Raw genomic sequence first — 12,942 nt, forward strand, 5'->3', positions numbered from 1 at the left:
GATTTTAAAACAAGTTGCATCAACTTTGCTTCCACCATCTTTCTTAGAAAAACTGACTCCACATTCAACAAGAGTACTCACATGATTTCTATAATTCAAATCAAACTTATCAATAATTATCTTTGCATATCCCTCTTGAGAGATAAAAATTCCATCTTGGTCTTGCTTCATCTTGACGACAAGATAATAAGACATGAGTCTGATGTTTGTCACCTCGAATTCACGAACCATGGAGCTTTTGAACTCCTCGAACATGCGTGGATTATTTCCTGTAAAGATTAAATCATCCACATACAAGCATAGAATAAGAATATCTTCAGCTTTATTTACCTTGGTATATAAAGCATGCTCATAAGGACATTTAGAAAAATTACGAGCTTGAAAGTATTCATCAATTCTACTATTCCAAACTCTTGGTGTTTGTTTCAAGTCATAAAGAGCTTTCTTCAACTTCAACACCTTTGATTCTTCTCCTTTCTTGATGTAACCAAGATGTTAATCTACATAAACCTCTTCTTCAAGAACACCAACCAAAAATACAGATTTCACATCAAGTTGATAGATTAGCCATTTGTTCTGAGCTGCTAAGGCAATGATCAGCCTTATAGTTTCAAGACGAGCTATTAGAGAGAATATCTCATCGAAGTCTATTCCAGCTTTCTACTTGTAGTCTTTGACAACTAACCTTGCCTGGTGCCTCTCAACTTCTCCTTTCACATTCTTCTTCTCTTTGAAAACTCATTTGACTTTAATTGCTTTCTTGCCTTCTAGAAGTGTTGCAAGCTCCCAGGTACCATTTTTCTCGATAGCCTTGATCTGTTCATCTGTAGCTGAACTCCACTTTGAATCTTGAACCGGTTCTTCCAAGTCTAAAGGCTCACAACCAGCAAGTAAGCAAAATAATGTTAAATCATCTTGATTTTCAGTTACTTCATACAACTCCTCCAAACTCCTAAAATTTTGAGGTTCTAGTCTCGATGATGATGAGAACAACGCTGAAGAAGTCATTGATTGGGCGACTGAGGTGTGGTTGGTGATGATTCCATCGGTGATGATAGAGTGGATGTCCATGGAGTATGTGTTTGAGCATCTTTCCCGATCCCAGTCTCTTCACTAATGAAAGTAATCGGGCAGCTACAAATTTCTCCCTTATTCCAATAGCATAATTTCTCTTCGTCGAATTGAACATCTTGGCTAATAATAAATTTCTTACTGCACGTATCATACATTTTGTAATCCTTAGTTCTTGATTTTAACTGATGAATACATATGGAATACTCCTCTCGCCAAGCTTATTCCTCTTCCTCTTCTACTCTAGAACATAAGCATGCCAATACTGCCAAACACCTTAAAACGGGTCACATTCGGTTTGTAAATGGTCCAGGCTTCTTACAGAGTAATATTTTTGAGAATTTGAGTTTGACATCAGTTGAGAACGTAGATGGTGTAAGAAATGGCTTCGGCCCAAAATATTTTAGGCATCTTCTTACTACTCAACATACTTCTTACCATACTCAAAATAGTGCGATTATTCCTCTCAGCAACACCATTTTGTTATGGAGAATCAGGAGTAGTCAGAAAATGACTAACTCTATGTTTTTTCACAATATGCTTCAAACTCCTTCGAAGTGAACTCTCCATCTCAGTTTGATCAGATAGCTTTAAGATAAAAGTCAGTCTTTTTTTCACATTAGCTTTAAACTTCTTAAACATAGAAAACACTTCAGATTTATTCTTCAAGAAGTATACTCAATTCTTTTGAGAAAAATCTGCGATGAATGTAAGAAAATACATATTCTCATCGATTGAGGTCAAAGTGATCGACCCACACACATCGGTATGCACAAGTTGTAGCGGCTTCGATGCATGAAATGAAGCCCCCTTTGAAAAAGTAGCCTGATGATGCTTTCCTACTAGACATCCTTCACATAGTTGCTCAAGATGATCAATTATCCATAACCTTTTCATCGTGCTTCTATTGGCCAATGTCTTCAGATTGCTAAAATTGAGATGCCCAAATATCAAGTGCCATATCCAAGCAAGATCATTGGTACGTGTAGACGGTCAAAATATACTTTCACTAAAGATCTAAGAAGTGAACGTTCATAGGCTAAACACTTTGAATGGGCCCAAAGTCAATCCCACAACAAGTTACAGTGAAGGTCATCTGATGATTGAAGTGAACTGTTTTCGTCAAAAGTTGGTTTCGTTGTGGAATTCATTATATCTTCGGTCAATTATAACAAATTCAAAAGAAATAGCCTTTTTATAAGACTTCTCTTACACAACAAAAGGAAAATTATAACTTTTTAGAAACAAACGTATGATCGTTGTTTGGATCACTGCTTGCGTGAGATCTTTGCCTGTGCCGGGGGTGCGTTAGCCCGTGGACCACCGATTCACAGATTCTGGTTGAATCGTGAAGGTTTTGGGGATTCTTCCTTCGTTTATCGAAGTAAGAATTTGAAGCGAATATCTTATCAATGTAAGATGTTCACTCTTCTAAAGATCAAGTCAGAGCTTAGATCTCTAGGAATCGCCAAAAGCTTCTTGAGGATGTTTGTGAAGAAGGAAGACTCTCTCTCTTACTCTAGATTCACCAAAAGCTTAAGTTTCTCTCCCTTAATTGCTCTCCCCAATCTGTCCTGGATTGCTCTATCAAATGATCCATCGGATGCTCTCTAATCAGCACCCCTTTTGTAACCGCCGTCCCACTACTTAAATACCATCTTTTTATGAGGTTAGTGGGCATGATTTTCGCTTGTAACTGCTTCCCCCACGTTCATAAGTGATCCCCAGCAGTTAATAAGCCATGTGGGCTACACAAAACTCGAGAAAACTGTCAAAAATGACGTGTTCAGCTTCCCAGTGGCCGCGACAGTACGTGGTGTCGCGCATTGCCGCGGCAGTTACCACTGCCACGCACCTCTCGAGTATTTTGGCTCTAACTTCCTCGTCCGATGTCGGAATGAGGTGATACAAGATGCGTTGGAAAGCTGACGAAGAGATCTACAACTTTTGTCTTTTGAGCTTCTTCAGATTTGGATCATATCATGGCTTAAATGTGTAATATATTACCGCGGCAGTATACACTGCCGCGCACCTCCGATGCAGTTTGCGACCTCTCGGGTATTTTGGCTCTAACTTCCTCGTCCGATGTCGGAATGAGATGATCCAAGATGCGTTGGAAAGCTATCGAAGAGATCTACAACTTTCCATTGGCGCTTCACTATGTTTATTTGCGTGACACCTTGTACTGTCATGCTATTGCCGCGGCAGTGTACACTGCCGCGCACCTTCGATGTAGTTTGTGACCTCTCGGGTATTTTGGCTCTAACTTCCTCGTCCGATGTCAGAATGAGGTGATCTAAGATGCGTTGGAAAGCTATCGAAGATCTCTACAACTCCCATTGGCGCTTCACTATATTTATTTGTACGACACCTTATACTGTCACACTGTTGCCGCGGCAGTGTACACTACCGCGCACCTTCGATGTAGTTTGCGACCTCTCGGGTATTTTGGCTCTAACTTCCTCGTCCGATATCGGAATGAGGTGATCCAAGATGCGTTGGAAAGCTATCGAAGAGATATACAAATTCCCATAGGAATATCACTCTGTTTGTATGCACAACATCTTCCACTACCGCGCAAATGCGCGTCAGTGTTTCTTGTCGTGGGTGTTCATATTGTTCTTCTATGTTGTTTCACATGTTCCTTTGCTTCTTTTGGCTTTGGATGATTTCCTCTAACTTAGATAGGGATATTCATATCTATAGGCATTTTTATACGCCTACAGATACCCCCTCCAAAGTATCTCAGACTTATTCTTTTATAGAGGAGTCTGGGACACTTTGGATAAGATGAGTCTTACTTGCAATCCCTTCAGTACTTAGTTGAGGAGATCGTGTAGAAGGACCTATGAATGGCTTCAACCCTTGACTTCTTCATTTTTAGTCTACTCAGTGCTTTGTAGAATAGCTAAAATTCTTTTGGTGCTGCGTTTTTCGCTTGACCATTGTCAAAGTCTTGAACTGAAACTGATGTTTTGATTTGTGAATTAGCTCTTGTCGTTGAACTGATGTTGAACTGATTGTCTTCATTAGGAATTCATATCTGGATCGCAATTGAATCCCCTGAGATCATCCATTGGACTTTTTTCCTTAGCTTTATTTTGGCAAAAATCATTGACGCGTTGACAGGCGTTAACACAGTTTATCCTCGTGTGTTTACTGGAGTCTACACAGTTTAAACTCTTAAGGCGTTAGAGCATGGCGGTCCTGAGTGTCGAGGCTGCAGGACCAATTGTTCAGGTCGATTCATACTGCAAGTATGGATTTTACCCTGAGTTTGTTGTATACTCAAGTCACGAGACAACTAATGAAGCGTGTGCGTCAGGTATTATCGTATTTATAGGATTTTTGGCAAAACCTCAGCCATTAAGGATTTGATATGCCTTTACCGTACGACCGTTTGAATCGGGCTAGTATGTGAATTATCTAATCCGTTTCACACATAACGTTGGACTAAAAGAATTAGACTCTTTTAGATTTTGAACTACAATATTGAATATGTAGGCTACATGTGTTAGATGTAGGCTTATCTCTAATAAGGGATTCAGATAAAGTTCCCCATGCTGAAAACCATGGATTTTTGCCTAATGAAAGAATTAGGTATTCTATCTTTTAATCTCTTGTTTGTTGGTAGAGATGAACCCAAAATCAGAGAGGAAGAATTTTATATTCTATCTCCTGATCTCTTGTTTGTTGGTAGAGATAAACCCAAAATCGGAGAGAAAGAATTTTATATTCTATCTCCTAGTCTCTTGTTTGTTGGTAGAGATGAACTCAAAATCGGAGAGGAAAAATTTTATATTCTATCTCCTGGTCTCTTTTTTGTTGGTAGAGATGAACCCAGAATCGGAGAGGAAGAATTTTATATTCTATCTCCTGGTCTCTTGTTTGTTGGTAGAGATAAACCCGATGATGGAGAGGAAGAATTTTATATTCTATCTCCTGGTACAAAGGAAATTTGAAGTGGGATTTCTATTCAGAGAATCTAAATAAGGTTTGATCAATTGAGATTGGAAGCAATCCTAACTTTTATAGGTTTGATTGCGCAAATCGAAGGTGGACCTCTTGTTCATGGAAGGAATCAAGAGGGGATTTTGGATTTGATCCTAACTGTTTAAAGGTTTGACCGAGATGGGAATTTGAGACGATCTTGACTGTTTAAAGGTTTGATCGTTCAATTTGTGGACCTCTCGTTCATGGAACGAATCGAGAGGGGATTTTGGCTTTGGTCCTAACTATTTAAAGGTTTGACCAAGATGGGAATTTAAGACGATCCTAACTGTTTAAAGGTTTGATCGTTCAATTTGTGGACCTCTCGTTCATGGAACGAATCGAGAGGGGATTTTGGCTTTGGTCCTAACTGTTTAAAGGTTTGACCAATTGAGGGTTTTGTGAGGGAAGATTGATCTAAAGAAGTGATCGAATCTCATCTCAGCAAAAGAGTATTCGGAAATCACCGTGGTGATGTAGTGTTTATCGCTTTGTTTATAATGATCGGGTTATCCCTAAGAAAATTACATATAACATTCTTCCGAGAACTTCCCGTTACATGAACCATCCACCCCCAGCTTCCTTCGTGAAACTGGGTCTAACATCATACTGAGTTACATAACCGGATTATCCTTAAGAATATTACATATAAAAATTCTCCAGGAACTTCCCGTCAAGAGTGGGAAACAGTTTAGACTCATATACGTATTGGAGTATCGAGGAGCAGTTTATACTCGTATACTCTTCGGAGTAAGATGGAGAAGCAGTTTATACTCGTATACTCATCGGAGTCAGGGAAAACAGTTTATACTCGTGTACCCAATGGAGTAGTATGGTTGTCTTTACTCAACTTCTTTCGCCGTTATGACGCCGGTGTCAATTAGGGCTTGGATTTTATTTTTGAGTCCAAAGCAAATATTGGTGGGATGAAGAACCCTTCTGTGGTATGCACAGTAGTTTGGATCTGTAATCATCTTAGCACATTCTTGATCTTTAATAAGCGGTAGCTCGATTTTGTCATTGGCGAGAAGATATTCCAATATGGCTGGAGCTTCATCATCTTCGAAAGAATATTCCTTTTGAAACCTCGGATCGAGAGTCGCATTCTCAATGATTGCAGATGTCGGATCGAGAGTCGCGTTCATAGGAATTGCGGATGTCGTCGGTTGACCTCTCTCAACTTTCTTTCTTTTAAGAAAGTGTTCAGCTTGTTCGCCACGTAGTTTTAATTCTTTCCAAGTGGTGAATGGTACGACCCCCAGGGCTTCCAGGACATTGATGGAGAGATTATTGTGACATGTTTGCAGGATGAACTCCTTGTAGGGTGAATATTTGATTTCCCGAAAGAGGGAGTTTCGTTTGTATTTATAAGAAGGCTTATTACAAACTAATGATCAAATAGTTACAACAGAAGCAGAGGGAAGGCCCTCTTTGTTTTGTGTGGGGACTTTTAGGTGGCTACAGGATGCTTCGCTCGATGCTCGTGTCGAGTCTGCTTCCCTTGGACCGTTCGAATGAGGTTGCTGGAGAGCTTCAGTTCGCAGTAGAAGCTCAACTTGAGAGAGTTCGGGTCTGTTTAGTTCGCCGGCGATCGGAGCTCGGAACTAAGCAGTAGTGCTGCAATGCAAAGAAAGTTGTGCAGAGAGCTTGGTCTCAACTCTTTTTCCTAAGTTTTGCGACCTCCTCTCCAGTGTGCCGGAAGAGGCTTTTAAATGGGAGAAGGACAACTTGACTCCTCCTTGAATTGTGGGATGTGACCACATCTTCTTCAGAGACGTCTAGCTGTTCCTCGAAACCATGATCGGTCATTCCAGGGATTGTGCTTTATGTCCTGTCACCTACGATGGGAAGGCCCATTCTTGTATGTGAGGCAACAAACGACTACTATCCGAGTGGATTTGACCAGCATTAATGAACCGCATTTATGAGTCCGCAGATCGATGAGGCGTCTGTCCGATCACCAGTACTGTGCGTGACCGCCCGGCGTGCTTTGAGCACGACGCTTTCTCCTTTTCGGTCAGGAGAGGCGGTGGAGTAGGTGTACAGTACTCGAGTGAGTCTAGCCAGCTTGCCGAGTGCCGGCGGACCCAGCTCCAGACTCAGACAGCCGAGGTGAGTCGCATTTATGAATGCTCAGGTTGACTCGACACCTGTCCAGCTCCTTCGCGCTGTGCGCACTGTGGGCGGCCGTTTTGACGGCCCTGGGGTACTGTGCTCTCTCTCCCTTTGGGTCGAGAGAGGTGGGAAGGCCCACCTCAGCACGTGGGGTAGTGGATACCCAGCTGTACTGACGGTTTTGGGGCTTGCTGGCGGATTCGACTCCGAACTCGGGCAGGCGAGTTGAGCGAAGAGCAAATTTCCGCCATCCTGATCGCTCCTGACTCATGCTGGCGAGTCGACCGTTAGGCGAACCTGGATTTGAGCACAGTCGACGTCTACGCGGTTTAGGTCCGTGTCAGAGAACTGGGCGTGCGAACTCTTCTCGTAGACAAATTCCCTGTAGACCCATAGAGGTATTTTTTACCGTCTACAAGACCCCCTTCAAAGTTTTCGGACCTAAACTGGCTTGCGTGTGGTCTGGAACACTTTGAATGAAGAAACTGTTGGCGAAGCAAGTGCCTTCGATTTCTCTTAGGATTTTTAGCAAACCCTCAGCTATCAACGGGTTTGATGTGCCTTTACCGATTACCGTTTGAATCGGGCTAGCCATACTATTCTCCTCAGTATGATGAGTTGTCGAACAGTTTCTCTTAGGCTTAATGCTAAGATTTCTGCTCTAACCCTTAGCCATCTGGGGCGTGGGTTTCAACCGTTTAAGCAAGGTCATTCTTTTGGCTTTGTTCGTAATTTTACCTTTGAGGGCGAATGCATCGTCAAGGCGAAATTAATTTTTGAGAGCCAATTCTCGCGCGACTCGTGGGGTTATGCCCAGTATTTGCAGGCGAAACCCTTCCTTTTGTAGGCGGAACCGGATCTGACGAGAGATGAGCCACGCGTCTGCTGACAGAGCCTCGTGCTTCCCAGCTAAGACATTGGATCGTGGCGATCGTGACTTGACAGCACGATCCTCGTGCGTTTCGCCCTGCGACGTATCGTGGCCGTGGTTCTCGGACTCAACCGTCGGATTCCAACGCTAATCTCGGTCCCTTCGATGCACTGAGGGTGATCTGGGCCGTCGAATTTGATCGTGGCCCCGTTTCCTGTCCGTTAGGGTTTTCGCCTTTCGAGGGCAGTCGTGGTCACGTGGGCAACTCCGCCCTTCTAAATCAGCCGTTTTCCTCCATTGGGATTTACCGTGCTTTCAAATCTCGAAAGGGAACATCCAAGGAAAGAATTCCCGCTTCCTCTTACAATGGCTCCGAAACCTAAGAGGTGCAAAGTGAGGGGTGCAGGTCCCGGACGTTACTCCGACCGTCTCTCTGCCGGCATGCCTGCTGGTGCTCTGGAGTCGTGCCCAGGTACGTTGATGGATTCGTTGGGCGATCCCTTGCAGGCCTTAGGCGTCGGATTTAGGGAGATGAGTGTTGCTTATTTCCCCGATTTGGGGCAAAGTTTGCCCTATTTTGCCTTTAGAGGATGAGTACTGTCCCCGCGGGCGAATTCTCCAGTGGGGAGGAGACGAACCCCTTTTTCGTAAGGCGAGTTCGGCCCTTCCCATTAGAGGGGAGTGTAGTCCGTAGGGACAGACCTCGTTCGAAGTGGGTTCCCCCTTTCGATAGGCGATTTCGCCTTCCTATGTTCGATGGGCGATTTCACCTCTACAGCGGATTTTGTCTCAATTGACTTTCTATTTCTTGTTGCAGCGACCTTCCCTGATGAGGCTTTCCCGGAGGGTGTGGCCGTTGGCCACGTCGGGATTAATGTATAGTTAATTTAATTTGTTTAATATTTTTTAAAATGTACCTCTTATACTTTTTTATTATAATTTTTTATTAATATTTTTTATTAATTATAGGTTGTTTTTTCTAGTATAAAGTATTTTTCTAGTATAGGTTTTTTTTTCTAATATAGGCTGTTTTTCTAGTATAGGATTTTTTTTAATTATAGGTTGTCTTTATGGTATAGGGTGTGTTTCTAGTATAGGCTTTTTTCTAGTGTAGGTTGTTTTTCTAGTATAGGCTTTTTTAATTATAGGTTTTGTCTTTGCAGTATAGGGTGTTTTCTTGTATAGGCTTTTTTCCTAGTCCAGGCTATTTTTCTAGTATAGGCTTTTTTTTTGTTTTTTTAGCTAGAATAGCTAATTTTTTAAAAACTATCTAATTAAATTTTACCCTATAAATAAGGCACTACCCTGATGTTCACTTTCACACTTCACTCTTTCATTATTTCTACCTCTATTTCATCATATATACTACAATTTAAGGTAGGTTATATTTTTTGTTTAATTATAACTGCACTTCATGTTTCTTATATTTTTAACAATTTGAGAATTTTAATTAAATCATACTCATGTGAGATTTATACTGATGTAGATGGCAGAAAATAATAATCCATATTATGTCAATTTGATGACTAGTCATTATCCATGGGAAGATCAATATGAAGAGCAATCGTTTCAGCCGGACATACCAGAAGAAAATACGGTAAAAGATATACCATTGCAAAAGAAGTCAATGCGAAAATCAAAATATCGGATCGAAGAAGACACCTTGCTTGTATCTGCATGGATCAACACTAGCATTGATCTAGTGCAAGGGACATTGCAAAAATATTCTACATTTTGGCACCGAGTAGCAACTTACTATCATGAAAACAAAACATTCAGTAGCGATCGTGATCAAAAAGGGTTAGAGCACCGTTGGTCCGCTATTCAAATTGCAGTTAGTAAATTTTGTGGGTGTTTTAATCAAATTGAAGCAAGAAATCAAAGTGGCGTGACAGAGAATGACAAGGTACTAATTGTGGCTTCAAATTATTTAAACTGATTAGATTTATATAATTTATTAATTGTTTTACTTTTTACATGTTAGTAAATTTATTTTATTTTTTAATTAGATTATGGAAGCGATGCAAATGTTTCAAAGCATGCAAGGAGCAAGTTTTCAATTTTTACATTGTTGGAATGAGTTAAGGTTCCATCCAAAGTGGCTTGGCCAATTTTCAATGAAAAAATCTAAGAGGTCAAAAAATTCAAGTCCTGCTACATCTTCTCATGCAACTCCAGATTCAATAAATTGTAGAGAAGACGAATGTCCTACTGAGGGTTCGTCAAGGCCCATAGGAAGAAAGGCTGCAAAAGAAAGGTTGAAACAAGGTAAAGACAAGAATGTGGCTTCTGAAATTACACCAGTGATGTTGTTTATTGATGAAATGAAGCAGGATCGGAAAGAAAAAGAAATAAAGAGAGCAGAATTATTTGGTCAAATTTATGTTCAGGAGCAAGAGCGCATAAAGATAGAGCAAGCTAGACTACAGGTCGCTCAAGAAGCTCAAAATATCAAAAAGAAAAAAATGTGATTGAAAGCTATGAAACAAGATGAGAGGATTATGGCAATTAACACTGATGGCATGCCTCCATTGCAAGTAGAGTATTACAATAAGTTGAAGATGGAAATTCTTGAAAGGCAATTTGGTGGTGGTAGTTCAAATTAGAAGGAAGATGGTGTATCGTACTTGAAGATGATGTATCATATTTAGTGTGCTCTTATGTATTTCAATTTACTCTTGTTGTATCGTACTTGAAGATGATGTATCGTATTTGAATATTTTATGAAGTTCTATTTATGCAAATGGAAACTTTTCTCAAAAATCAAATATGATCACATATTAATATAGAAATTCAATAACATCAATATTACATCAACTAACAGGTCCTTACTTGCAACACTAAATTAAATGACATTAATATTACATCAGCATACAAATCCCTTACTAAAGCCCACCATTTCGTTCCCATAAATGTTCGACAAGATCCAATTGCAATTGAGAATGAGTTTGTCTGTCTCTAATGCGATGATGATTCTGAATAAATTCACACAAATCTATTGTACGTTCGTGAGACACTGATATAGTTGGGGCTTCCTCAGCAGCATCGTACGTGAAGTCGATATAATCATCATTTCTTTCATCTTCAACAATCATGTTATGCATTATTATGCATGCTTGCATAATATTTTTCAATATTTTCTCATCCCAAGAGCGAGCTGGTCCACGCACAATTGCAAAGCGTGATTGGAGTACCCCGAATGCTCGCTCTACATCCTTTCTTGCCGACTCATGAAGTATAGCAAAATGTTTTCTTTTATTTCTTTGTGGTAAAGAAATTGTTTTAACAAATGTTGCCCATGACGGATATATACCATCAGCAAGGTAGTATCCCATCGTGTATTCATGACCATTGACTGTATAATTAACAGTCGGACCATGCCCTTCAGCAAGTTGAGAAAAAACGGAAGACCGTTCTAACACATTAATGTCATTAAGAGCTCCCGGTAAACCAAAATAAGCATGCCAAATCCAAAGATCATAGGAAGCAACAGCTTCTAAAATTATTGTAGGAGTGTGGTTGTGACCAGTATACATACCATGATACGCAGCCGGACAATTCTTCCATCTCCAATGCATGCAGTCAATGCTTCCTAACATCCCAGAAAATCCTCGTTGTTTGCCAATTGCAAGCAATCTTGCAGTGTCCTCGTCAGTTGGTGACCTTAGATACTCATCACCGAAAATTACAACAATTGCTTTGATAAACCCGTCGAGACTCTATAGCGGCGCTTTCTCTAATCCGCACGTAATCATCCACAGAATCTGCTGATACTCCATAAGCAAGCATCCTCATAGCAGCAGTTACTTTCTGTAGTGAGGATAAACCAATTTTCCCAGCAGCATCCCGTTTCTGGACAAAGTAGGAATCATGTGTTTCCACTGCGGATAAAATACGCAAAAATAGTGGGCGATGCATACGAAACCTCCTTCGAAATAGTTTTGCTGGATACACAGGAGATTCACTAAAATAATCATGAAAAAGCCTCTCGTGACCTTCAGCTCTATTGCGTTGAATTACAGCGTGCCCTGGAATGGAACCACGACGACGAGAACTTTGACCTTCGCTGGAGTGGTGTTCTTCCAAAGATGCGATTGCTAATAAGGTCGCGTAATCATCATCGTCGTCATCCTCTTCCTCTTGTAGCAAGGCACGTAACAAATTACTAGCCATAAATAATATTGAAGATTGAGTTAAAAAAATTGAATGAATTTGAATTTAGTGAAAATGAATGACACTGGTAGTGCTATTTATAGAAGGAGTGACCACATTTAATTGAAAAACGACCGTTGAAATACGACCGTTAAAATATGACCGTTGAAATATGACCGTTAGAATATGACCGTTGAAATATGACCGTTGAGATATTATTGTTAAATAAAATTAATATTAAAATAATATGAATTTAAATTTAAAATAATATTTAACTTTTAACACGATTTATATAAATTAATTATTATCTAAATTAATTATTTGTTAAAATTTAATTTAATTAATTAATTTAATGATTATATAAAGTAATTTCTTAATTTAGATTAATTAATTATTTTTAGTTATTAATATTTATTTATTTATTTATTTATAAATAAACTACATATTTAATTAAATCTTAATTCATAAAATTAAAAAACTAAATATAATTAATTAAGGGGTAGGGGGGTTTTAAGGGGAACCATTGGAGAAGAACCAATCCCTTCCCCAATAGTACCCCCTAAATTAAGGGACATCCAAGGGAACCCTTGGAGATGCTCTAAGTCGTTGATTTGTAAGCACCAGGTATGCACGGGAAGGGAATGTATCTATAATTCTCATTTGGTTAATGGAAGTTATTCATTTACCAAAAAAAAAAAAGAAAAAAAAAAGGAAGCCGTTGCCCCATGTCATTCGCCCCTAAA

General features: G+C 40.0%; 2 protein-coding genes across 2 annotated transcripts; one reads left to right on the forward strand and one right to left on the reverse strand.

Annotated features, from left to right (window-relative positions):
* Nucleotides 9,392-10,518, forward strand: LOC109835628 (glutathione S-transferase T3-like). Its single transcript, XM_020403596.1, has 3 exons — nt 9,392-9,424; nt 9,534-9,953; nt 10,057-10,518. The coding sequence occupies exons 2-3, from the start codon at nt 9,534-9,536 to the stop codon at nt 10,516-10,518; spliced, it is 882 nt and encodes a 293-aa protein (XP_020259185.1). The 5' UTR covers nt 9,392-9,424.
* Nucleotides 10,933-12,220, reverse strand: LOC109835629. The gene is given in 2 exon segments (XM_020403597.1): nt 10,933-11,764; nt 11,766-12,220. Coding segments are annotated over 2 exon segments (1,287 nt in total).

This window comes from Asparagus officinalis, chromosome 3 (genome assembly GCF_001876935.1).
Source record: "Asparagus officinalis chromosome 3, Aspof.V1, whole genome shotgun sequence".
NCBI lineage: Eukaryota > Viridiplantae > Streptophyta > Magnoliopsida > Asparagales > Asparagaceae > Asparagus > Asparagus officinalis.